The sequence below is a fragment of the Stegodyphus dumicola genome, chromosome 10 (genome assembly GCF_044657685.1).
Source record: "Stegodyphus dumicola isolate Sdum_Otavi_A_Nest chromosome 10, ASM4465768v1".
NCBI lineage: Eukaryota > Metazoa > Arthropoda > Arachnida > Araneae > Eresidae > Stegodyphus > Stegodyphus dumicola.
Genome location: NC_140777.1, coordinates 168,801,967 through 168,829,897, shown reverse-complemented (window position 1 = coordinate 168,829,897; position 27,931 = coordinate 168,801,967). Strand labels below are relative to the sequence as shown.

Here is a 27,931-nt window from a genome sequence, read left to right as displayed (position 1 = left end):
TGAAATTAGTATTTCAGTGTAAAATTTAGTTATATTACATAAAATTTAATCAAAATATATTAAGAAAATCTAGAAAGAAATTCAGAGCTTTCTTTGAAGGCTATTTGTCACTATGCTATTTTTTCAAATATCTGATTTTAATGCTTTATAAATATCTCTCAAAGTAGAATGGAATAAAATTTCTCGATTTATGATAGATTACATATTTTAATGCTACTTAATATCGCAATGTATTTTGATAGGGAAGTACGATACCTCTACAAGCTTTAAACCGATTCTTCGAGGTGTTTAAAAATGGTAGAATTTTTTTACGCTTTGAGACATAGTCATGAAATATCCACGCGTTGTGAAATAAGTTGCGGAAACCACGTGGTTTGGAGTAAGTAATGATTATCTGAGAATCAAATGTATACAGTTTATTTTAACAAGAAACTTATTTGTTACTGACAATATCACTCGAATATAACTGCGAAAACTGATATACGCTAACTGAGGTTTCATTTTTGAATTACACTCCTTTAAGGTACAACTCTAATATACGCCCTAATTTCACCAAATGTGGCGATATGTGTTCTGCGCTGGTTTTTGGCACGATTGCGTGTTCTATGGCAACCCTGTTGACGTTGAAAAATCTTTCGCTGGAGCTCGTTGATTCGCCTCTGTGTCTGGGAAGATGGGAGGGAAAGATAAAATGGTAGTTGTTGAATTGAAGTTCGGCAAAAGGAAATATCATTGTGGCTATCTTGTTGAGGGGTAGTGGGTATTTGGAAGTGTGGAAAGAGGGTCTGGGAGATTATTTTTAATGGCAGTGCATGATAGAAGTAGGGATTTGTGATTTTATTTATTTGTGAACCATAGTATAAATTTTCTGGATAGTGTGTCTGGCTGTCATGTAAATACGATAGTGATTACGTGGCGGCATGTTAAAGGCGGTATGAAATTTATATTTCTGCTATTCGAAAACGCATTAATTCATGGTAAGTGCATTTAATTTTATCCTTGTTCTTATTTGTAGAATGTTATGTTCATTGGTTCTTTAATATGAATTTCTGTCGTTATTGTTGTTTTTTTAAATTGTTTGAAATTTATTTTAGTTTATTTTGTTGTTTAGTGTCTAGACTGTGCAATTCGTAGATTTTTTATAGTTGAAACAGAACGCTGTGTACATGGTATTATTTGAAATTTATTGTTGTTATGTTATTTTATTAAAGCGAGGAGTGCGTAGATTGTAGATTCCTTCCTTGCCTAAATTGTGCAATTCGTAGAATTTTTTTTAAGTTTAAACATGATGCTGTGTACATGGTATTCTTTGAAATTTATTGTTGTTATGTTAATTTATTAAAGCGAGGTGTGCGTAGTTTGTAGATTCGTTCGTTGCCTACATTGTGCCATTCGTAGATGTTTTTTTAAGTTAAAACATGTCGCTGTGTACATGGATTCTTGTCAAATATTTTTGGTTAGAAACTTTACGTTTTTGCTATCTAAATTTTTTGTTTTTGGATTTTTAGCTAAATTTTATGTTGAAAACGTAGTTTTTGCATGTGCGAAAACCGGTTTTTGGAGACATTTTAGGTTAAAAGTTCGAAATGTAGACAAAAAATTTAGATAGTAATATGGCAGCGTGATGTTTCTCGCCAAAAATATTTGGCGCGAAATTTGGCGACTTGAGGGCGCATATCAGAGTAGTTCCTCTTTTAATTTTCCGCTTCTTCCAGAAATTCCGTATATGCTTACACGAGATGTTTCGTAATTGCGCGCGATGATATGTAATATTCTTTAAATATTATCAGTGTGCAAGATGCAAGTATCCAAACTCTTTTAAATTGTCTTTGCTGTTTATAACAAAGTGTCAGGTATAAAAAGGTTTATATCATTTTACAATATTGTACTGTTTTTAAGATAAACGGTCTTTATATGTTATCCCGCTTTAGGAAACTTTGGAATACTGTTAACAGTGGCCACTCTTAAAAACTCAAGATAATGAATAGATCTATAATTTTTATTATGAGAGAATTTGGTCTAAAATGTATTCCAACACGGTTCGTAAATTCGGGATACCCTTTCTACAAGGGTTTTTGCCGCGCATTGAAATACGTGCGATATAGTAAGGAAACAGTGCTGTTATTCATGATACTGTTTTGGGTATATTTTACTAGACCGCTTGCACTCAAGACTTACAGCAAACCTTTATCATCATGCAGCAATTAATTTTTAAATTTTCGAGCCATACCTTCATGATAAAAACGTGTGTAAAATAGGGCTAAGGGAAAATTCATTTTACGTTAACATATATGCAGGAAAAATCCACGTGGTCTGATATATGTTGGAGTGCACGAGGATTAAATTTAGTTATTAATATCAGTGTTAGGTTTTTAATGCATAGAGTATTTCTCCCTTCTTGATGCTATTACGTAGTAGTTAGTTATTCAATGTTTATAAAAATAACATGTGTAAATGGGCTATCTTAAAATTTAGAAATGCTTCTGTTGTTAATTCTACAAAGAGACCGTTGTGTTGAAGAAAGAGTTATTGCGAAATATGGTAATTTTCTTTCGTGGTGTTGCATTATTCTGGTTCATATTAGTATCTCAAGGAGAGTCCATAGACTCCAACTACTACGGATTCTCCGTAGTTTCTACGGAAATTCATGAAAAACTACGAGCTACGAAAAGTATGGAAAAAACTACGGATTTTACAGAAACAAGAGCAGGAGAACCAGTACGCAAAACGGAACCAACTAATTCATCCGATGATTGGCTGAATACTCGTGTTATCATATATCACGTGTTGAGTGCGTTCCTAGTTTTGAAGAATTAGCCAATCGTAGATCAGTAACTCCAACCGTTAACGACTTATCAATAGTTCCACCCAATTGTCTGTCTCCCAGGTTCCTCGCTGATGCGTGTTTAGGCTGCATTCGGCTGCATTGTGTAGTTTACGGCGAGAGCTTAGCGTGTGTCTTGTGAACTGTGAATCAGGTGAAAGATTTTTAATCATAATGCTGCCTCGAACGAAGAAGCCAAAATTATCAAAGCAGAAGTTTAAAGATTCATATTCTTCAGAATTTCCATGCATTAAAGCGTCCGAAATTTCTGTGAATCACGCACACTGCAGTGTATGCAACAAAGACTTCTCAGTTGCTCATGGCGGAAAAGATGACTGTAAACGGCATGTGTTTTCTCAAAAGCATATAGAACTTGGCACCGTAAAATCTAAAGAAATAACAAATTTCTTAATAAAAGATGATGAAACAGATCCTATAAAAGCCGAATGCTATTTTGTTCGTTTTTTAATTGAACATGATCTACCGCTTTCTTTTTCGGATCATTCCAAAGAGCTTTTCAAAGCAATGTTTCCGGATTCTGCCATAGCAAAAAAATTTAGCTGCGGTCATACCAAAACTGCTGCTATTGTGAAAACGCTTGCAGAAAATACTGTTGCTGATATTATAAAATCAGTGTGCAGTACATCATTTTCTCTAAGTACTGATGGAAGTAATGATAACAATGATAACAAACTGTACCCATTGGTTATAACATACTACAGTAAAGAAAAGGGAGTGATAATTACTTCATTGATTTCTATTTTAGAATGCACGAATAATACAGGAGAAGGTATTTTTAATTGTATAAATGAATTGTATAAATAAAAACAAAGGTTTAGAATGGAAAAATTGCTTATCATTTTCTTCAGGTAATGCTAGGAATATGATTGGAAAGTTTAAAGGTGTAGCATCATTTATCAAAATGCATCAACCAAGTATAATCACCCGAGGTTGTCCGTGCAACCTCTTGCATATAGCTGCAAAAAAAGCTACTGAAAAATTAATTGGCTCAGAAATTGAAATGTTGATAATAGATATATATTTTTACTTGGAGAAAAGTTCGAAACGGAAGCATAGCTTCAAAGTTGCTCAACAAATTTTGGGACAGAATGCAAAATCTCATAAAATTTTGAAATATTGCAGTACGAGATGGTTGTCTCTTTTAGAATCTATAACAAGGATTTTGGAACAGTGGGATGCTGTGATAAATTTTTTTGGAGATAAACCAGATAACAGTGAGAATGAAGGAAAGAGATTGCAAAACATTAAAAAAATTTTACAGTCACCGACCACCAAATTGTACTTGTTATTTTTGAAAAATACTTTGCCTTTGTTTATAACAGTAAATATTAATTTGCAACAACAAGCTCCTTATATACATAAATTGAGAAGAGAACTTTTTGAACTTTTAATGAATTTATTTGTTAGATTCGTAAAACCATCAGTAATTTCTAAAGAAAATGAAGATGTTATTCTAACGTCTATTCCATTTCAGAAGTATAGTAAACAAAAAGAAAATGAAAATTTAGTGATTGGTGCGGAAACAAGACTATATTTAAAAAATGCCAAGTTGAATGAAAGTGAAGTGAAATCATTTTTCAATTCTGTGCGAGCTTTTTTTGTAACTGCATGTTCATATATAATTGATAAATTTCCACTGAGTGATCCATTTCTAAAACATGCTGAAGTTGCTGATATCAACTTGAGAACTGAAGTCTCATTTTCATCTGTTCTTTACTTGATGAATACTTTTCCATCCATTATTGATGAAAAATGTCTTAATCAAGTAGAAATTGAATTTTCCATGTATCAAGTGGATGATTTGAAAGAAATTGTAGATTTGCGTATTGATATAGCATGGGGAGAAATTGCCAAATTAAAAAATATGAATGGGTGTATTAAATACAAAGTATTGCCTTCTGTAATGCTTGCTGTCTTAATAATACCTCATTCAAATGCAGCTTGCGAAAGAATTTTTTCTATTGTTAAAAAAAATCAGACGGAATTTCGACCAAATTTAGGTCTTAAAACTCTTGAAGCAGTTTTGATTGAAAAAATAAATATGCAGGCAAATGAAGAACTGTGTTATAAAAAAACATTCTCAAAATCAGAACTTAAGCTTGCTAAGCATGCTACATATAAATCTTTGCATTCATAAATTATGCGTATTTTGTTTAATACTTATATGTATCATTCTTGATTATTTAAATTTTATTTCCCTCTAGAAATCATATCCAGAATAAAGATATGATTTATAACTTCTGATTTTTTCTATGATTAGCAGTGATTTGAAGTACTTTTTATTAGTGAATGCTTGAGGAGTTAAAAGAAAATTTCTAATTAAATGTGCATATAATTTACAAGGTATATTTTTAATTATTCAGTTTTATATGTATATGGATTTTAAATGTAATAAAATTGATTACAATTAATTATTAATTTAAAATTAATGAATGGTTAATTACAACATACGCTACGCGCACATTTTCAAAGTTGTAAAAATGTCGTTCGCGCGTTGACTACTGACAAGGTTTGCTGAAGGTTGGAGTCTATGGGAGAGTGGGAAAATCCGTATACCGACAATGTTAAATTAGCCATTTTCGATATACCTTTTCTCTAAATCTACCTTAGCTTGAAATTTTTTGTGTAATTAAAGTACACCTATTTCATTACACTGAAATTCGCTTTTGAAACATTTTGAATTTTATAGTAATTTATAGACTATAGTATTAGGTATAGTAAAATTTAGCAATTTTCTCCCCCCAACAAAATTTCAGTAAATATTAGGAAACATAATAAATAAGCCTTAAAATTTACATATTTGTGAGCAGTAGATCCTGAGAAAAGGTACATCGAGTATAAAAAATCACATTTGGTGAAAAACGCATTTTTATGCTAAAGTTTTCATTTATCAAAGTATTCCATGGTAAATTAAAAGTAGATTTTTTACAGTTTTAATTTTCATAGAGATTAAAGTATGGTAGTTTTAGAAATCTAAAAGTGCAGCGAATTCGAAAATGCAAAAATCCCAACTCACCATTTTTTTTTTTTTTTTTTTTTAAGATTTTTAACTCCAACACCTCTGAAGCAAAAAAATGGGCAAACCGCATTTCTGTCCTCCTTAGACTCAAACTGAGAATAAAAATAATAAAAAAACATTTTTGAGTAAAACGAAATTTTTATGAAGCTATTGTGTTCGCAGATATAGTTGGTTTATTAAAATTTATTCGCATAATTTCCATTACACTCGTTTGTCTTCAAACGAGACTTTTAATCAGCTCAATTAAACCTGTTTTGTTTTGTATGTAAATATATTTTCTGCATTTCCTAATAATGTAGCTCATAGACTTTTAAAAGAGCTCGAGGCAATAATTAATTAATACTAGTGCCTAAGGCTATAATTAAGATCAATGCAAAAATTAATTATGTTACATTGAAAGTGAGGCTAGAGCTTGAAAGAACACTATAATATTTTATGTTTCATAATTAAATACTATATTTCGGTCGGTTGTTTAATTATATCAGAGGTTTTTGATTGAAAATTTTCATGTAAGGGGAAATTTGAAATCAAGTTTAGATGCATCCTTTGCATATCCATTTAACATCAGTACATTATTTGTTGCTTTGATATATTATCTTTTTAGGAGCTTTTATTAAGTTCACTCGGGCTGTTACACTACAAGTGAATTTTGTAATCGGTTTTGAAACTGCTTCCTGACGATTATCGAGTTAAAATTTTGTTACACATACATTTAACCGATGGCAATGTTATGCGATTTTTTTCCCTCAAAATTCAGCTTGGTTTTCTTTATTTAATGTTTAATCGATTCATATCCGATTCATATTTAATGTTTAATCGTTCATATCCTCTTTTAACGAACAAACTGAACATATCAAAATTTTATAGTTTGCATCATCGAATACGACGAACAATAAAACTTGTAGAAAAATTGTAAACTAATTTCTGAATTATAGAAAATCACTTAATTTTTTAGACTAGTTGATGTGTACGAAATTAAAATTTTTACACTAGAAGATGCATCAGATATAAAGCTTTAAAATTTTCTCAGATTATAAAACAAACTTTTCGCTCTCTTTTAACTCTTTCACATCGAAGTCGCCCCAAACGCTCGAGCATTCAGACAGCAGCAGGTCCCACCCGAACTCCTGAATAATTTTCTACCTCGTGCTTTCCCCCATCCCATTACTGCATTGCTCAATTTTTACAAGAGTTGTTAAATGACATAGCAGTAATTTGTTTCAAGCTACTAAAAGTAGTTCTGTTATTTTAATACACCTTCTTTTTCCTTTATTTACTGTCAATGTTTAGCTATTCATGCCCGAAGTTGCAATCTGTCCCAGGGGGGAAATTCAGACAAGGGTGACAGCGTCCAAGAAAGAAGTTATCACTTTACATAAGTAGGTTATTGTTAGTACTGTAGTATTCAATTTGTCATGGGGGAGGGAAAAGCATTCCAACAGAAATTCGTAAACACGGGAGTTTTCAACATTTGAGGAAAAGAGATTTGGTTCTCTTTCGATCATTCTCAATGATAATCATCATCGAGAGGTAAATGCATTAGGTGTAGGTCGTACCTTAGCAGATTCATCATATTATCACGTTTTCGTAGTTAGGAAATCGTCCCAGTCACGTAGGCGGACAATTAAGTTTTCTATCTACTTTTTGCGGTAAAATTCTTACGCGCTGATTTAGGTACCCGCGGGTACAGGAAAATGTCCTTATTTAGGACACCCACTTACTTAAAGGAAGGCGAACTCTCGGATGTGGACACGTCCTCGAAAGCCAAGAAAAAGCTACCTTTACGAATGGAAGATTTTGTAAAGTCCCCGCAGAAGAAGGCTAAAAAGATTAAAACAGCGAAGAAGTTTAGCAGCTGTGAGGATAATGACTGGATCTCAGGAGCTAAAGAAATCACCAAGCCGATGAATGAAGAGCTTAGAGGACAATTCGTTAATTTCATGGTAAATTTTCTTAATGCGGGAAAGACACAAGAGCCTTTAGATGAGAGTGTGAAAAGGATTGACGAAGAAACGGCACAAGTGAATGGAAATGAGGTATTAGACGCTAAAACTGGTACTTGGATCTCCCCGAAAAAGACGGCAAAGATAAAACAGACCTTAGAACCTATAGAAATTACAAAGTCGAATCGCTTTGAAAAGCTGAACTGGGAAGTAGATGCTAACGAGGGCGGAGCAGAGGAACCCCTCTCCCTATCGTGTTCTAGCAGGAACAAGTTGATTGGCTGAAAATTGAGAAAGAAATTGTAAGGATGATTTTGAAGCTCAGTTAAAATCTAAATCCATTTTCGTGAACCTGAAGTCTGTAGCAGACTACAGAGAAGTAACGGAAGTTCTGCAAAAAAGAGGAATACCCCATCATACCTTCCTGATGAGCTATAAGAAAAATCTAAAGGTTATTCTGAAGAATTTGAAAGCAAAAATACCTGAAGAGGCTATTCGTGAAGACCTAGAAAGAAGAAAGTTTCCCATCGTGAAGGATAAGCAATTATGCAGAGGCGGAAAATATAATTTCGAAAAGTTGCCGATCTGGCTGTTGGAGCTAGAGAAAAACAAGGATGGCCAAGCGATTCACAATCTAAACAATATGTTCAGTGTAAATGTTGTGATTGAGAAGTTCAATCCTCGCAAGAGACCAATACAATGTTACAGGTGTCAGGAGTGGGGACACTCCCAGCAGCTGTGCACGAATTTGGAAAGATGTTGTAAGTGTGGTCAAGCTCATAGAAGCAATGAATGCTCTCTAAAAAAGGACGAAAAGCCTACCTGTCTGTTCTGAAAAGAAGGCCATGTAAGCAGTTACCGTGGTTGTGTACAGTAATATGTACAGAACATAATTCCATCACTTTTAAAGCAAAAAATGCACAATTTACAAACATATAAGAATAAAGAAACAGATCATTGAGCCGAATAACAGAGTGGATATATATATACACATATATTGATATCCTTTTGTTTCGACCGATTGCAACCAAAATACGAGGTACACGTCTACATGTTATAGCAGTCCTATATACAAAATTTGAACGTTCTGAGGCTACTCGTTTTTGAGTTATGAGAGATACGTACGTACGTACACACAGACGCCACGAAAACTTCTCTTCGGAATTCATTTTAAATTAGTTTTACAATTTTTTTTGGGGGGAAAGAGTGCTTTATCCTGTCCTTACGTACATATGTCACGCAAAAACATCGTTAACTTGCATTCGATAGCGGTGAAAATGGACGTTTGCGTTGAAGTATGATACCTGAAATTTTTCGCGATTACAATATATTCTTTTTACTTCGTATAAAGAAGAAGAAGAAAAAAAAAAAAATTAAAAAAAAAAAAATCTGCATATTCAGACCGAATGAAATTCGTTTCTAATGTTATAATTTTTATATTTTTAAGAATTTTTTAAACGTTCTTAAACATTCATGATGAATTCTTCAAAGTGGTAGACTGTAACCTGAAATTTCACGTTGTAACATTTTTTTTTTATTATTATTTATTACAGTCTTTTCTGAAAATGTTAGTTGCAACAAGCAGCAAACCTGCAGAGAAGTTGTTTTCAAGATTTTCTAAGGACTTAATTTTCTTTTTTAGATTTGTATTGCTTTACGTAAAATAACAGATTTTTTTAAACTAAATCATAACTTTAGATTGGTATTTTGACCATTTCTATTTTGTGCTCGAACTGTTAATCCCCATACCATAATTTCTACAATATTAGAGAAGAACTTAATTAAACACATTACGAAAGAATTATCAGTTCCGGGATAATTTCAATAGATTTTTGAGATGCCGAAAATCAGTTTTTAGCTGTTTACTCTATTGTTTTATCAAATGTAAATAAGCGTTCGCTCTGAATATTTAGAAATATACAAGAAATTCAAATTGAGACTTCTTGGTCCTTGAAATATATTCTTAACCTCTTCCTAAACTTTCGGTAACTCTTGAGTTTATAGTTAATCGCCTAAGGAGTTGGAAGGGAAGTTACATTTATGAACTTTGACGCGTTCACGCATATTTATAATTCTCGATGTTGCAAGTAAATATAGCAATCTGAATTTCTTGTATATTGCTAAATATTTTAATCGAATGCTTATTTATTAACGTGCATGATAATTATCAGATTCATTTATCCAATTAAGAGGCGCATGCAGATAGAGCTTATTAAATGCATATCCATTTTAATGATTATTGATTGTTATTATAATGTTTCTCTATTTATACATCTTTAATACTTACTGGCTTAGTTAACAGCAATACATCTGATGATATTAGTTATATGTAGGGGTTTATTTATTTCCTAATAGTTATTTTCATTTTTGAACTTGTTTTCCTTTACTTTGTTATTTCCCGCCTACAATTCTCTACCAGAATGAGATTTCAGAATCGCGTTTTATGTAAAAGAGGTAGAAACCAGTATTTAAGTTGAGGTCTGTGTCACGTCACTAGAAGAGCTTAGAAGTTCTGGGTAGAGCGTGTTCTACTTTCTGGCCACGTCCTTGCTTTAAGCCTAATCAGACTACATTTGGCAGTATTGTCACGTGTCTCCTAGTATTCACCGGTTATTTTTAATAAGAGCCAACTCTGTTAGTTATTTTTGTTCACATTCTTCTGGTTTAGTTTAGTTAGATTAGTTTCTTATTTTCTATCTTAAGCCCAAGTGAGCATTAGATTAGTTTCTTATTTTCTATCTGAAGTTAAAACGCAAGTAAGCATTAGATTAGTTACTTATTTCCTATCTTATGTTAAAGGCCAAGTGGAGGCTTACTATAAGCCTGAGAGGGGACATTTGTTAAATATCTTCAATTGAATAAAAGAGTAATTTAGCTATTGTCTGGAATTGTTATTGAAGCTATAGAACTAAGCGATTATTCACTACACAGTTCTTAAGTATTCTAGCCGCCAAGGGCTACAAATTTAGCTAGAAAATTACAGTTTCTTCAGTTCTCTTTATTTTGTGCTAAGCATTTAACATAAGTAAATTCTAGTGAGATAACTGAATTTAAAGAAATTCCGTTGAGAAAAGTATGAATATTCAGAGAAACGCAAAACATTTGCCACCTAAGAACGTATAATAATCACATATTTTAAATACATAGCTGCTAGTGGACTTAAAAATGTAAATCCACTAGCATTTATTGCATGGTATAATATCAGCAGATCCATAACAGTTTGAATTTCAGTTAATTATCATGGTATGATTTGATATTTGCACACGTGTATTGTTGTATTTGGTGAGAGAAGACCGGAAAAGGATAAGAGAGGAATTTTAAGCTTATGTGCTGTAGATATCTCAACCGTTTTTCAGAAAAGCAATACGTCAGCTCTGATTCCTATTCACCTGCAGGAGAAACGTGGAACGTTTTCCTGCAGTTTGGTTGTAGAGGATTCCGCAGAACCTTCATTAACTCTCTACAAACATAATTGTTGAAATAAATGCATGATATTAGTCAGAAACAAAATTCCTGGTTCTTCTGGAAATTCTGTTCACTCATTTAAAGGACCGTTCATACTTTCACAGTTTCCTGTACGCTTATTTGTATTATATCACAAGTACATCTAATTATTAAAAACAAAACAGAGATTTGTATCTTAGTCTTATTTAATGGAAGTAACCGAGTTCCTTAGGATAATATTTTACTCGAGTTCTCAATAAAACATCACACAAAAAATTCCATTAATTCATGGTTTCAAACAAGTGTGTTCATAATAAAATAATAGTAAGTAATTTAATGTATATTTTATGAGGAATAAAACATGCAGGAAGTTTTTAATTTATTTTCATACTGAAAATAATATCGGTAGTAAACAATGTAAAGTGAGATAGTTTTTTTCCTTCCTCATATTTAGAAAACTGTTTGTGCTATTTTTTCATCTTTGATTTAAAATATAAGGAAAAAGAATTACGATGGTTTCTCAATCAAATTAGTAATTATTTTTATGTTAATATAAATGCAATACATTCCTTTGCAGGATATAGAAAATCACGTTGACGCTGTCGTGCAAGCTTTGATGAATCATGATACTGAAGCTATTAAGGACATTTTAAGACAGGGTCACTGCATGGATTATATCTTTCCTTCGGTGACTGATGATCATGATCGACTGAACGATTGGATTATCAGAATAATCCCGGGTGTGAATGCTTATGCACCAGGTAATTTTAATCTATTTACACACACAGTTTTATAATGTTTTATAATTTCAAAAGAACTATTAAATATGAAATATTTTTTGTGGTATGTTAATAATAGCGATTTATTAAAACAAAATTTTCCCACCATTAATTTTTTTCTACACTTCTCTTGATGTTTAGTGAAAGCGTTTTCTAAAAATGAAAGTGATTATCGCAATTTCAGTAGACTGGTATCAATCCTGTCATGTCTTGCTATGCTAGGCTTAACGAACGCAGATTTTACTTTTTGGAGATAAATCAAAGTTCTATGCTTAGTGTTTATCTATTGATTCCCCAAGTAATCTTTTTCATCCAAAAGCATTCTAGAAATGTATAGAAAAGTTAAAACGCTGCTAAAATAGTTTTTACCAAATTTTATTGAAAAAATGAAATATGGACTCAAGAGTTTTAAATTCTTGCTCCATTAATTGAATTTCTTTTATATCATTTAAATAAATACAAATTTACTTTCAAAAACCGTAGTCTTAAACATGTCTTCCATTAAGCCCGAATTAAAATTTTGCTTCAGATAAAAACTTATAATATGAAGTGTCTTTTCTTTAGTAATTGTAAAGAAAAAACTTGATTAATAGGAATTGTTTGAACACGAGCTCTTAATTTTCGGTCGCTTCAATTTCGCGTTAACGATGGTTCACTGTACTTATATTGAAGAGGCATTTAGAATTTTCAATAATTGCTGTATATTACATTTTGTTAAGTACGTATTTAAAATCTGCTTGATAAATGATGCATAGATTCATAATTACATAATTTATTGAAGTTTTCATATTAGGCTATTTTTATTTTCAGAAGACGTCTATGATGTAAATGATTGGCGTCTGAACTATAATGGCGGCTTAGACAATATTCTACTTCATCTGGCGGCCACGATTTCAGATTATGAACTAGCTAGATTACTTCTGGAAACAGGAGCAGAGGTTGCGAGGACAGACTTTTACGGTCGAACAGCTCTGGACATTTCTTGTGAAACAAAATCTTTGGGTAATGCTAAAAGTATTTTGAATATGTTTGCATTTTTTTCCTCATTACCACATTTGTAAATTAGATTTATAAGAAATTTCAGCTGGAATTTATTTGTTTAATGGCAGATATCTACCTTCCTTATCAAGGTTATGTACGATCGTATGATATGAATCAGTCTGACATGATGCAGTTTAGACTGATATAATTAATATAAGCAGCCAATATTTTTAGGACAAAAAGCAGAACTAGCTGTATTAAAATAAAGAATATGAGGCATTTTTCCAATTAAATTTGCCAGTTTGCTTTAGATATATTTTTATGTTTCTATAGTATGTGTGTATATTAGTATCATAGACTCCTGAAAGCCCGTAACCTTTATTTTTTGGGGGTTAAAATACAACGAAAACTATTTGCAGTGTATCCTGAAAGAAAGTTCTAAACGAAGCGAACTGTTATATCCAGATTGGTTTGGTTTGTTTTTTTTTTGACTGCGGCAAAGCCTCGAGTGCTGTCTTTCTAAGGGGCAGGGATGCTTTGATGCAGGACTTTCTAAGGAAACTTGGAACGTATGCACGCTACACATGGGGGAAACCCACGAAAACGCCCATGTAGACAACTCGTTCGCGGGATTCCAAAGTCGAACCGAACTACCAGTGTTCAGTAACTTCACCATTCGGCCCCTGGTGGACCCCCGTTATTTTCAGAAGCGCGAAAAAATTTCAGTAGTATGCGAGAGCCTCTTTTGATACTTGTGCACAAGGGAATGTCCACATTAAGGCACCTTGTCACATTAAGGCTTGGCAGGAAGAAAAAGTCCTGAAAGTTCGCCGTGTGGTATTTTCTGGAAATACGTGGTTGCTTCAAGCCTAATTCCCCACGCGCACATAGAATATAAAAATTATGGGTCTTGATTTTCAGTTGAGGACGAGAAGTTTCTCTAAAATCTTTGTAACTTGCCTCAAGTGTTCCTTATATTAAGAAGAAAAAATCGCGACATTGTCGAGATGAAAGCCAGTATACTTTTCCCAACATTGCAATGATTTGACCATCAATTTAGTCAAGATGTAAGGTGCATCTTCCAATGCAAAAGGCTTTGCAACAGCTCCCAATAGCTTAATGGCAAACCGCACATTGAATTGATCAATGTTAAACAAATTTCGCTAACTGCGCATGCCCAGAATAGAATTTGCGACTTTGGCGCAATTTTAAAAGATGATAACACATAATGGTTGATATTGTGTTATCTACGCGTAAACAGTTCGGGGTTTTAAAATTTGTTAGGTTGTAAGTTGCTTCATTGCTTAGATTATAATTATCGATTGTAAACTACGCACAGTTTCGTTTAAGAAGGATTACAAACAGGAAACATTACAAGATATATTAGCTGAATGCTTATTTATTATACTTCTGAGGAATAAAAGCAACTGAGCATTTACCATACGTTCCTTTCGTATATATTGTCAAAATTTAAGGAATAAATCCAGTTTAAATTACTGAATTAAAGTCAAATAACTGATGTTAAATCAAATGTTTAAGAACAAAATAAAACAGAAGCACATGCTATAAACACACACAAATTTCCGTAGTACTGCAATTGTAAAACTGTAAAACCAACATGACTAACAGGCTTGTGTAGGGTTGCCCTTACTGCCATTACGCCTCCCTATAAATGACAAAAACGCAGCTATTCTTTGGGCCCTTTTTAGTCAACGTAATTTAGCAGTATTGTTTCGCTAGATTTAAAACCGGTATACATTTGTCAGGGGCTACCGGTTCTACCTGTTTCTTAGCGTTGGAAAAGGGGAAAAGTGGCTTCAAATCACAAAGTTACAATCTCAGTTCTATATCTGTTATTTTCTTTTATATTATATCTCTTCTTTTATTCTCTTTTATGCGGCTGGTTAGTTTCAAATTTTAACTTCTAAAGCCCATATCACACGGCGTTTGTTTCACTCGAACAACTGTTTCGGACAATATTTTTCACTGGTTTACTATTGAAAGAAACACATGCGACTTTTTCCTTCCTTTCCAAAAAAAATTGCAAGTTGTTCGTTTTCAACCAATCAGCTATCAGCTTCGAATGCTATCAGCTTGTTTGTAATGGGGAACCCGTTTTCCCTATGTTAACCCCAAAGCGATCTATGGTGATTGGCTGTTGTGACAAAGCAGAAAAATTGTTCCAAACAGTTATTCTTCCGAAACAAACCGCCGTGTGATAGCAGCCTAAAAGTATATCTGCTTTAAAGTTTTGAAAATTTTCACACATTATGTGACAAAACTTTCGCACAATTTTTAAACAAAAATGATAAAACTATTAACTGGCCGATTTTTTAATATTCTTTATGAAATATGCTGCATATGACTTTTCGCAGTAAAGAAGTTTTGCTTCTTCCTTTGATTTCCCTGTTACGTTAAGATGTCATTTATATGTAACACTCTCTCTTTAATATTTATGTTATTTATTAATTTTCCTACAATTGCTAGACAGAATTACTTGAGAAGAAATTAAGTTAACTATAGAACTAGTTTTCTGCCATTTTAAAAATGCTAATTCTTTTTTATAAATAGATTTTGCATTTTCTATCCATTCTTTCATTTTATTAATCTGAAAAACAACAGAGTTTAAAATTGACTAGCGGTTAGTCATTTGCAATAAAATATACTGTGGGAAACGGAAAAATTTAAATAAATTATAAAACATTTTAGAAGTTTGTATACATTTTTCTCAACATTTGTTTCTGAAAACTGATTGCCTTTTTTTTTATTGTGAAGTGTCTTTATTATACTTTTATGGGTGTATAAAATTATAATTAAGGGGAGATAAGTAACACAAATATGATTTGGTAAAAAAAAAAAAACTGCTTAATAATAATGCTTAAGCAAAAATAGAGAAAATGAGAATTAACAGTCCAAGCTAGTCTAAGATGAAATGCATGAATTTATTTATTCTGGATAATGTATATATATATATATATATATATATATGAAGACAAAGCTAGAAATAATATATTTAATCGTAAAGTTGTAAACAGTAATGTACTTAATGGAGGTAAAATATTTATTATTTATTGACGAAAATCAGTTTTCAAGGTGAAATATTTGGTTAATAACACGTGTCATTTAAACAAAAAAGGCGTTCTTCTAAATTCTTTTCTTATAATTATAAAATCGTAAAAATCATTAATAAACTAAAAACAATAAAATAATTTATTACAATTTCTTAATATTTGTAACAACTCCAAGACAATATTTAAGTTTTAGAAAGTTAACAAGAAGTTATTTAATTCTCGTTGCACTAATAATGTATACATTGGCGTCTAAATAAAATGTAATAATTCCTATACATTGGCAAGATACAAGTTACTATGCTAATAAATTTACTGAAGGCGACTAACTTATTCGTGATTAAATTTTAGATTAATTTTGTAAAGAGAATTATTTTATCCATGTTCCCTCTAAGTTATAAGATAAATGTTTTTAGTTTCTTTCCATTTTAGTTCGACAATTATTTTCTGAGATTTCAATAAAAAGTCTGTTTTGCTAAAACTTGATTTATTCATTTATTTATTTCGTACAAGGTAACAGATGGGAATATATGTGTACTGCTATTCCCTTTAAAAAATACGAACGGGTATATAATTTTGGCACAGAACGTGTATGCGATATTTTATCTATCTATTGAGTGTCTCACAACTAAATATGATCAAAACCTAATCCACATTATGTGTGAAGTGCCCTTCTTATACATTTAAATCTATTACCCATGTCGGAGTAGAATTTTAAAGCACTCGTACTGGAAATATCAGCTTGTATGTAGGTGTCAATATTTACTGAGAACAGCCTGTCCGGTTTTTCTTCTTATAAACATAACACCCGGTTCAATGACATTTGAACATAATAAGCCACAATTTTTGCTTTAGAATTCCCTCCATAGATAATTTTAATTACACAAACTGTAAAAATATTTTTCGTGTTTTTGTGTTGCTTTTCTATATAAATGTTGTTGTTGCTGATGTTGTGCATTCTTTTTCCGAAATTATCATGTTATTTGATGAATCGTCGGCCTACATTCTTGACTTTGGTGATCTTGATGGGCATACCCCTTTAGACATTGCTTGTAGATATAGCTCTCCAGAAGTTGTTCAATTTCTCTTGTTACAAGGCAGTAGTGTGGTTGTGAAATACAGACGGCGATGTGATCCTTTATTGATAGCTGCATCAAACACCGCAAAATATGCAACACCCATAGCAACTCTGCTTTTAGACGCTGGCGCAAACGTAAGTAGGAAAAGAAAGTCAATGCTTTTAAGTCATAATTTTTTTATTTATCATTAATTATTAAAAAGTTTGTTTTTTTTTTCGAACTAAACATCCTATTTTAAAATTTACATTTTGTAACATAAACTAAATGGCATTCAGAACAAGTGTAGCTCATTTGTTAGTTATAAATAAAAAATAATCTCCCAAATAAATGTATAATTCTATTTTGCTGACACATATTTCAGCAGTTCACGAATTTCTACTTTTAGGATATTCTGAAACTAATGAAATCAGTTTAAAGAGTTAAATCTAAATCTTTATGTACTATACATTTTGATGAAATTAGGTGATCCAGATTTATCTAAACAAACTTTACAAGGCGAAAAATATGTTGCCATATTGTAGCACAGTGACAAGTCTGAGTAAATTTATCTCGTTATTAATTTTTAAATCTTAGAACGGTATTTATAAACTTTACCTCTGAACATAATTCTACGCAAAATTCTATCGGTTTAATCCAATTTATCAGAGTATACGCTCTACACGTATTTCAAAAATGATTCTTAAATCAGTGAATTTTAGTTTAAAGTTTTTAATTTATATGACTGTCTTTAAAAATTTGATACTGATGCATTTTTGTTAAAAATAATATAAGAAGAAATTAAGGGAGAGATTGTAAACTTGGAGGGTTTTTCGCTAGATTCGGTAATGGTTAATTAATTTAGTTAAAATTAAATTTTTTTCACCTAATAACGAAATATCTCAGTAAGTGTCTTTTGGTAAAGAAATCTTTAATGCCCGTATAAATCTCCGTCTATTGCTTATTTGACTTTGCCAAAAGTTGCTTATAATGTTAATATATTTATTTAGGGATTGTGGTCCAGATGCAGCCGGAATGTAGAATTGTTTTCTAAAGGATCATATTTATAATGATGAGTGTAGGAAATGCTGTGTCAGTATTGTATTTGATTCAACAGATGGCATACAGATGCACGGGTAGTGCACCCCTGAATTCGGCGATGCAACTCGTCCCAGAGGTTCTCGATAGGGTTCAAGTCTGGACTCAGACCAGTCCATTCGATGAACTCCATTGGCACCATACCAAGCCTTGGTTAACGTCGAAACATGACAACTGGCATTGGCGTCCTGAAAGTAACAGGGGTCCAACCCGTAAAACTGCCACAACGTAGGAAGCACATTGTCATCCAAAATAGTGCAGTAGGCATCGGAGTTGTGCTTACCATGAATGGGGACCAAGGGTCCCAGCCCATATCGGGAGAAACACTCCCAAACCATAATTCCACCTCCGCCGAACTTGACTGTTGGCACATTGCATTCTGGCAGGAGACGTTCTCCAGGTAGACGCCAGACCCATACCCTGCCATCCGAACGGTAAATGGTGAACCTTGATTCGTCCCTCCAAAGAACCCGTTTCCACTGATCTACGGTCCGATTTCGATATGCTTTGCACCACATTAACCGAGCAGCGCGGTTGGACTTTGTGATCAATGGCTTATGGTCAGCAACATGACCATGAAAACCAAGCAGATGTGCTTCCTTACGGATGGTATTCATTGAAACTATACTCCCGGATGCCTGTTGAAACTCCTCGCGGATGAGGGCCATCGGTTGGGTGCGGTTCTTCCGAATTTCTCTGGACAGCACTCGTCGGTCCCTATCTCCCAGTTTCGTTGGTCTGCCGACTCTGAGCACATTCCGACAATCACCGCTCACATTCCACTTCTTAATCAAATAGCCACTGTCGATTTTCGGTACTTCAGATCGCTAGATATGTCCCTTAAGGATCGACCACATTTGTGATACCCGATAATTTTACCTTTCTCGAAATCAGAGAGCTCCGAACTGCGAGGCATCTTGTAAGCGACTAATGCCGATGCTGTTTCCTACACGATATATACCGGCGGAGTCCGTAACGTACCTTAGGACCGCAGATATCGTCATTTGCATAGGTGTACAAATACTTATTGGTAGTCAGTGTATTAAATGAGCGAAATACTGAGCTTTTAAATTATGCTCTTTATGCATCGAAGCAGTGCCTTGCCTTAAATGACCTGTGCTATATAACTCTTAGAAAATACATTAGACATATAGAACAAGATGCCATTCAACTCGGATTACCTCCATTACTGGTAGAACGTCTACAACTTAAAGATTGATGGAAATATGTAATATAATTTATTCGCATATGCATAAAAGGAAGATTGTAAGATTAAACTTTTTATGTCAATTCTAATTACGTATAAATAACTGAATTTAAAATTTAATAAAAAGGGGAAAACATCTTAAATGTCCATTTCCTTTTTTCCAAGAAAGAGTGTGGTTTTTAAATTTATTATTTAACATTGTTATTTGTATTTTAATTTCTTTTAATAAATTCTTTTAATTAATCTTTAATCTTTTAATTTCTTTAAATTAATCTTTATTTATATTTTAATTTCTTTTAATTTAACTTTAATTAATTCTTTATTTGTTTTTGAATTTATAAAAAATTAACAATATTTGATTTAATATTTGTTCTTCTTTTGTGTAAAAGTTTTTCTATATTTAAAGCAACATTTGTTTTAATATATAGAAAAATGTCTGCTATTATTATTGGTCAGTTACCTTTCGCCAGGGTAAACTGCAACTTATCCGTCGCAAAGACTAACAGTAAACCACAGTATATATTTAAAAACATTTCGCGTTTATTATTACTTGGTGTAGTGACAATGAATTACATCAAGTAGTTAATAAGATAGTTTGTTGGTAATCAAACGTGTGCCCACATTTCGGAAATTAAGTGTTGAATCTGTTATTCGTCTGAATAGCCGTAATTGTTAAACCATGTGAATAGTTAAGCACGATCATTCTTCTGTCTCAGAATGTGTATCTGATGTTAAAAATCTTCTACATTCTTATTTTTTTTCTCATTATTTCCTTTTAAAATTTTCACCTTTTTCTTTTCGTTATCTAGCTTTTCATTTTTCGTTTCTTATTAAATATGTTTCCATATTAACAAAAAAAGATTTTTGAAATTAATAATTTTAGTTAGGAATAACAATGGTAGTGAGTAACTTAATTTTGAGAATTTAAACTTAAAACTTTTTTTAGCTTTCCCACTCTTCAAAGCATATTACTATTTAAACTTAAGTAATTAAGAGCATGTATATTTAATTCAAATTTATTAACTGTTTTCGTTGTGTTGATCTATGTGCATTTCAAGGTTAAATAAAAGAATTCTACGTAATTTAAAATCTGAAACCTTTCAGATTTTGTTTTTATTTTAGTCGGCATCCAGTCAGATTAATATTTTTACGCACTATTATACAATTGTGATCTGCCCTTAGCAAATGTCCGTAAGTGCATTATTATATTAAACAAAGAAAGCAAGAAAAGAAAGTTTTAAACCCCAAAATTTGTCTAAATAACAGTGCATTCATACAGAATACATGAAAAATGGTTAATTAACACAAATCAATGCATCTTATCAATAAGTACTTCTCGTAAAAAGGAAAGCTTAAATAATACTCGAAAGAGGCTTTAATCAAACAGTAAGTCTTAACAAACAAATGTTTTAACAAAGCAATTAACATGCTACTTAGTAAAATAATCCTAATGCAATTTTTAGGGTAGTCAGTTAATGTTCCTCTGCTGCTCAGGGAAAATTTTCAAAATTAACATATTCTTTACAATCATTATCCCATTTTTGCAGAGGGAAAAAATGTGTATTAAGTGTAACTTAATAAGAGTAAACTGATGAAAATCTGAAATTTCTAGCACTTTTAATGATGATTTACACTGTACCCAATTATTTCATCTACAAAACATTAAGCATAAATTTAATTTACCCATTAATATTTAAATTCTCACGTCAATAACGTTTATTTAAACCTTTTTAGATGAATTATGACTTGATTGCATATTTCCAATGTTAACATGCACTATAGCAGCAAAATATGTTCCAACATTTTTAATTAAACTTTTAAAATTATTTTTTAGATTATTTACTTACGCCTCTTTTTATTTTCTGCAGTCTTATGATTTAAAAGTTAAAATAAAATTTTATTATAGTTTATTTTACGCTTTATACCAAATAATATTTGCGATAAAATTTTTTGAAGCATGTAACTTTTCCAATTCCTTTCTTTTAAAAACTCTAAAATCGATGACTATAATATTCTAAAACGTATCGAGATATTACTAATTCAGTGTCACAATAGTGAGTATAATTTCTATTTCATCCCTGTTTACTTTCACAGCTACACTGAAGTGCCACTGAATTAGGGATAAACATGGCTATGAAAATTTTATAGCGCTGCTCATCTGTGCTCACGTGAGGAAATTATGGGAAATGTATGTACAGCTAGTATAGTACACTCCCGGTTATCCGCGGAATTGGGTGGCGCGACCGCCGCGGATAACAAAAATCGCGGATAATCCGAAAAAAGCTAAAAACGGGTATAGCAAAAGAGAAAACAGTTATTTCAACTTTGAAAAATGTATATGTACAATAACACGTAAGACAAACAGCAGGAAATGTTTAACTAACGCTTAATATTTTAGCATATCACTCAAAACTAACCTAAAATGCATTTTGTTAATGAAAACAGAGAAGTGCTTTGTACTTACGAGAGGCGTCTAGGATACACAGAAAAATTAAAACATACGTATATACTGTTTTAATACTTTAATGTATTATGTAATTACAAAAGCATAACTGTAAAATCAGTAAGATTAAGTAAGACGTGTCAGTAAGATTAAGACGAGAGAGGGCCGTGGAGCGGGCACTGCAAAGGGTGAGTAAGAAATCATTTACTCATCAGAGGGGAAGGTTCCGAGAAGGCCGGGGATATTTTTGCTATAAATAAGCACGATGTTTAGCAAATTTAACGTTTCGCTCAGTTTTGGGAACATTTTTATTTTCTTTGCTTTACGCTTGTTTAAAAAAAAAAAAAAAAAAAAAAAAAAAAAAACACTTTGTGTGGCAGGCGCGGATAATCGGGAGTCTACTTTACTATGGTTGTTGTTAATCAGTCGTTTGAATTACCAGTATGGGTAAAACTTCCGATTTAGACGGCTTTCAATTTCGGAGAGATAGTAGGCACTTGACGCATGGGCCATTCAGTTTCAAAAATTTTTCAAAAGGATTTTCAAGGTTGACAGTGTCAAGAGTATACCGAGAATACACGGATGGCGGAAAAAGAAGTAGCCATCGGGCAAACTGCAAAGGACAATTAACCTAGAACAAGCGTGGGGTGAGACGACTCAGCCGTATTGTACATAGTCAACGAAGCCAAACATTAGCTGAAATTCATACACTCAGTAAAAGGATCGTGGAACAGTCGCTTCACCATGTGGGCTTTGGAAGCTGTAGACAAAGAGAGTATCTTTGCTGAATGCATGCTATCGAGCTGCACTTCTTGACTGGGCAAGAGCATATGGACTTGAAATGAGTAGCAAGGAGTGATGAGTCTCGATTCCGACTAATTAATACCGATGGGAGGCTGAGAATATGGCGTCAGACTCATGAAGCCATGAACCCTGTATGGCAGATTTGAACTGTACAAGGCCATGGTGGCTAAGTTTTCAACTTTACGCCGAGTTTGGGATAAGCGTTGACCAATCAGAGCGTAGCTAAAACGAAGCGGCTTTCTACAGACGATTTCGCTGTTACATCGAAGGCGACTTTTTTCTAATATGAAGCACAACGTATCCGAATGAGCTGTAATCGTATCCGAACGAAAGCATGACGCCGATACTGCGTCTTATGCGTTGATACGTCGTTTGTGAATGGGTCAAAGTTTCATGAGATGCTGTAAAAACAGAGACACTGGTTAAATCATTTAAGAAATGTGGCATTAGTAATGCGCTGGATAGTACAGAGGAAAATTTGTTGTATGAGAACTCAGATGCTGATGTAAAAGAGGTTTCAAGTGACTCTTCATTTAACTCTGCAGAGGAGTGTCTGGGTTTTGACGAAGGAGATTAAAAGGCGTTCTTTCCCAGATAGATTGGGTATTTGCAGAAAGTATTACTTTGTATTTGTATTACTTTATATTTAAAACACTATATATTCATCATAATGATCAGTAATAAAGTTTTATCCTTCAAAAGTGTGAATAAAAGAGGGGGTGCTTCTTATAGATCAGTTCGTCTTATACACCGGCAAACACGGTAATTAAAAAACTTCAGAATAGTTTCTTAGCTAATTTTAAATATAGAAACGCAAGGGTTTTTAGCGGAAGAAGGATTGTTAATTGGATGCAGAGTATCCTCCTCTTAATAACCGTTACATCGGATTTTATATTAAGTTCTCCTTTCTTTATTTATTTTTATGGTTTTCTATATATTTTCAGATTTTTACTGTTTTTAGGTTTTAATTTCACATTTCTTTAACTCTTATTTTGTATATTATAGGATATTTAAGGGACCTTTTGAAATTTATTGGTACTAAATTTCACTTTTTGAGTCTTTGTGTAAAACATATTTCTCTTTTGTTTAACATATACTATATATATTTATAAATATTTTACTTGTAAAAAGAATTCGTACCTCGTGAAAAAATGAATTTGTGTAGAGAAAAAACAGAAAAAGAAAACAATTTGAATCCGCAACATTTATTGCTTACATTATACAATCATAAAAGTCCTTACAACCCATTTTCGAATGGGCACTTTCGATCCTTTCCTGTCACGACAAAAGTGTATTTGCTGTAAAATTATTGCATTCTGATCAGAAATTGTTCTCTGAATAAGATAAAACGAAGCCTCTTTTTGTTATTGTATCATCAGTACGGAAATGGATGGAAAGATGATTTCTAGGAAACACAAATGCGGGTGGAATCTGAAAATATAATTTATGTTTTTAGAATTCAATTTTGATAGTCAATTAAGTGAGTTATTAAACACTGCTCATGAAATATAGAATAATTTATAGCTTCTTTCTAATAATGAAATTAATGAAAATTAATGCATAAAACAAGAAACAATCGATCAAGGAGACTAAAATATAAATAAGAAAAATAAAAAAAGGAATAAGTTTTGTAGTGCTATTAACATAATGATTTCAAAGACATCAAAAACTGGCTTAAAAATTTCCTTAAAAATGCTGTTAACAACTTTCAGCCAGTGGTTGTAAAAACATGTTGTTACTTTTTATTTTTAACTTTGCTATGCTTAAATTCGTTTTCTTAGAAAAAATAGAACGACACAGACATACATGTGTGTAGACAAATTTCCTAATACAAGATTTTCATTTACGCCACAAAAAACTCATTATTTAGTACTTTTTTTTCAAACTGGTTCCCTTTATATGAGGATCCAATCAAAAATAATAGCAGCAGCTAACTAAACAACTGAACTGAGATGGTTCTTTCCGGCTTTATAAAGCTTTTAATCGGTCGCGAGGGAGTTCTAGTAAGTTCTTTGTTTCTCGATATTTTTGGAAAGCAAAAGAGTAGAATGACGGTTACAGCTAACACAGTAGTCAATTACATAGTTTCAATTTAAATATAAATTAAGGGATATCTATTTATTAAATGTTAATGCACGTGTTCCTGTATTTTTACTTTTCCGGCGTTGCTTTCTCTTAAAACATGTCTCGTGCTGTATTGCACGGGGCAATAAAACAGTTTTAATTATAATTCTACTAACATTAGTTATCTAAATACAAAATTCATAACAATATTTATTCACTCTTGAGCAATTAAACAACGAATCGAGATGCATTAATGATAGCTGGTTTTATACGTTAAAAGGCATTTCTTTCGCCTTGCTAGAGTGCCTTCGTGATGTAATGGTCAGCACACTGAGCTGGTATTTTAGAGATCCGTGGTTCGATTCCCGGAGAAGGCGATTGCTAAATTTCCAATTTCTCTCCCTTTCAAAAAAAAAAAAAAAATCCTTATGTCTCTACAGTGGTGCCCGAACTAAAGGGGTGTTGGAGATGATTCTACTCACCCAGGATTTGGCGATTGGGTACCCTAGAAACCCCAGTCGCCCTTTAAAAGAAGAAGTATATAAGGCATATCATCTCCCGCTTTCCTAGCGTGCCTTCGTGGTGTTGTGGTCAACACACTGAGCCGGTACTTCAGGGGTCAGCGGTTCTATTCCCGACGAAGGCGATTGCGAATTTTTCATCTCGCATGCTTCCCAAAAATCCTAATATGTCTACAACGTCTGTAAGACAAAGCAATATGAAACTCAAAATTACTAATTTTAGCAAAACTCCATTTAATTCCTAGCTTTAATTTGGCCACGTCCCCTTCAAAGAACTGTATTGCATCACCAACGCTATTATTTCATCTACAAAGATTTGTAGTGATGTAGGTCTCTTGTCCAATTACCATTCAAAACCCAAAGGAGCCCAGTTTATAAATAACCCAGCTACAAAATAGGCAGTCACTTTTCACCCTTCTCTCGCCTACCTGGTCTCGCCATGGAGGTAAGAAAGGAAGGAGTGGTCAAACCGGCATTAGAAGTGAAGCACTGCTCCGAAGCTTCGGTCACCAGATGGGGTGTTTTTTGTTTACATTCAGAAGCTCGCTTGACAGAGCTCTGATAGCATTTCGACACACAACAGTTCCATACAAATCGAAAAATGGGACACTTCAGCATAAAAGAAACATTCCTAGTATGATGGACAATAGCAATTTGTATAGTTTAGTGACATTTACGCAAAAATCACATCTTGGTTATTTTTCGATAAATAACAGTAGCGATTTTGATTATGAATTTGTTTTATGAAATTATAAGCTGTTGAACTACAAAAATATACATTTTAGCAAAAAAGTTGTGCTTGAATGAAAAATACCTCACCATACCTTTAAAATTGTATACATCTTTCTATACCCTTGATAGATTATTCGCTACTTTTATTTTATGTTTCAAACGCCAAAATGTTTTAAATAAAATAAATTTTTTTCACATCCACATTTTATTCTAACATATACTTTTTAAAATTAGTGTAAATTACTTTATTCGAAAAACATTGTGAATGCACAAAAAATTAAAGATTTCTACATGCCGGAAATGAAAAATATGAAATGTGCATGGGTATTTATGCATGTGCTTGCAAAATGCGTATGCATCTGCCTTTAACAAAATATGTAAATATTTATTAAATTATTTATAAATGTATTTGAAATTAAGGATTTATTCATTCATAAACAACTGTAAAAGCTACTGTGAAGAAATCTAATTATTAAATGTATCGAAATTTATAATCCTTATAAATATTATCTAAATAACCTTAACATTGAATTGTAAACATAAATTGACATTCTGTTGGCAAATACGTTATAAAACTATTTAAGCAAGGATTGTTTGTACTGGAAAGCAATCTGTAAAAGGTACTGTAAAGCAATTTCTATGAGATGCGTATTTAAAGTAATAAAGAAGAGTTTTGGAATATGCATTGTTGATATTAAGGCTAAAAAAATATAGTGAATGCACAGAAATTAAAGATTTGCACAACCCTGAAATGAAAAATATGAAATATGTATGGGTATTTATGCATTTACTTGCAAAAAGGATGTATCTGCCTTTAACAAAATACGTAAATATTTATTAAATTATTTATAAATGTATTTAAAATGAAGGATTTATTCATTCATAAGCAAGTAAAAGTTTCTATGAAGAAATCTAATTAATAAATAATGTATCTAAATTTATAATGATTAAAAATATTATCTAAATATATAATAAACTAAGCATTGAATTGTAAACATAAATTGAAATCCTGTTGACATACACATTATAAAACTATTTAAGCAAGAATTGTTTGCACTGGAAAGCAATCTGTTAAAAGGTATTGTAAAGCAAATTCTATGAGATGCGTACTTAAGTAATAAAGAAGAGTTTTGGAATATGTATTGTTGAAATTAAATGTAAAAACATCTGATAAGTATAATTAAAAGAATTATTCCCCTTACATTTTATAATAACTCACTTACAAGCTTTAAATAATATTTTTAAAAAAATCCTTATTTTATTCCCTTTCGGAAATATTCAGAGAAAGTTAAGTACTATTTAAAGTATTTCGTTTTTAAAATAAAAGGTGCTCTAATTTGAAATGGACCGAATAGAGCATTAATTATAAATTGACTTATATTTTTCGATGTAAAAGATGCCTCAGAAGCTAAAAAATCATGTCATATTTGAGAAAGTATTTTAGGAAGAAGCTCTATAAATAGAAAAGAAATAATGCATAGTTTTAATATTAATAATACTGCTTTATACAATAAACTTTGATCTTAATTTTTGTAATCCTTAACCGAGCAAAATCGAATTACCTTAAAATTTCTTTCTAATGTAATTAACGAAAACTTGTGATAATATTTCATTCAAATTAAATCATTCTGATCAAACTGTTCTGTGAAAAATATAGCATTTAATTCCGTTCAGAAAACATGTTGTTTAAAAATGTATTCTTTTCATATACTTAGGACTCTGAAGTATTGCAGAGAAGAAAATATATAGATTTATATGCGACGTAATTACAAAATATTTACATCCGATCGTGTCAAAACCCATTGAACTCAATGGTAAATTACCCAATGTTTTGGTCACCAACGAAGGGATCGCCAGTGCTTCAAAGCAGGGTTTGGGGAAACCGGTTTAGAGCCACTTCATCAAACTTCCCAAGGCTCCTTGAAACT

At 32.2% G+C, this 27,931-nt stretch overlaps 1 protein-coding gene across 1 annotated transcript in view; it reads right to left on the bottom strand.

The window, feature by feature from the left end:
* Positions 1-23,881: 23,881 nt before the first annotated feature.
* Positions 23,882-27,931, bottom strand: part of LOC118203483 (dorsal-ventral patterning tolloid-like protein 1) — a 54,635-nt gene continuing 50,585 nt past the window's right edge. The window contains exon 8 of the mRNA XM_085826123.1: positions 23,882-24,117. Coding sequence (XP_085682249.1) covers positions 24,007-24,117 — 111 coding nt within the window. The 3' untranslated portion in view covers positions 23,882-24,006. The remainder of the gene's footprint in view (positions 24,118-27,931) is intronic.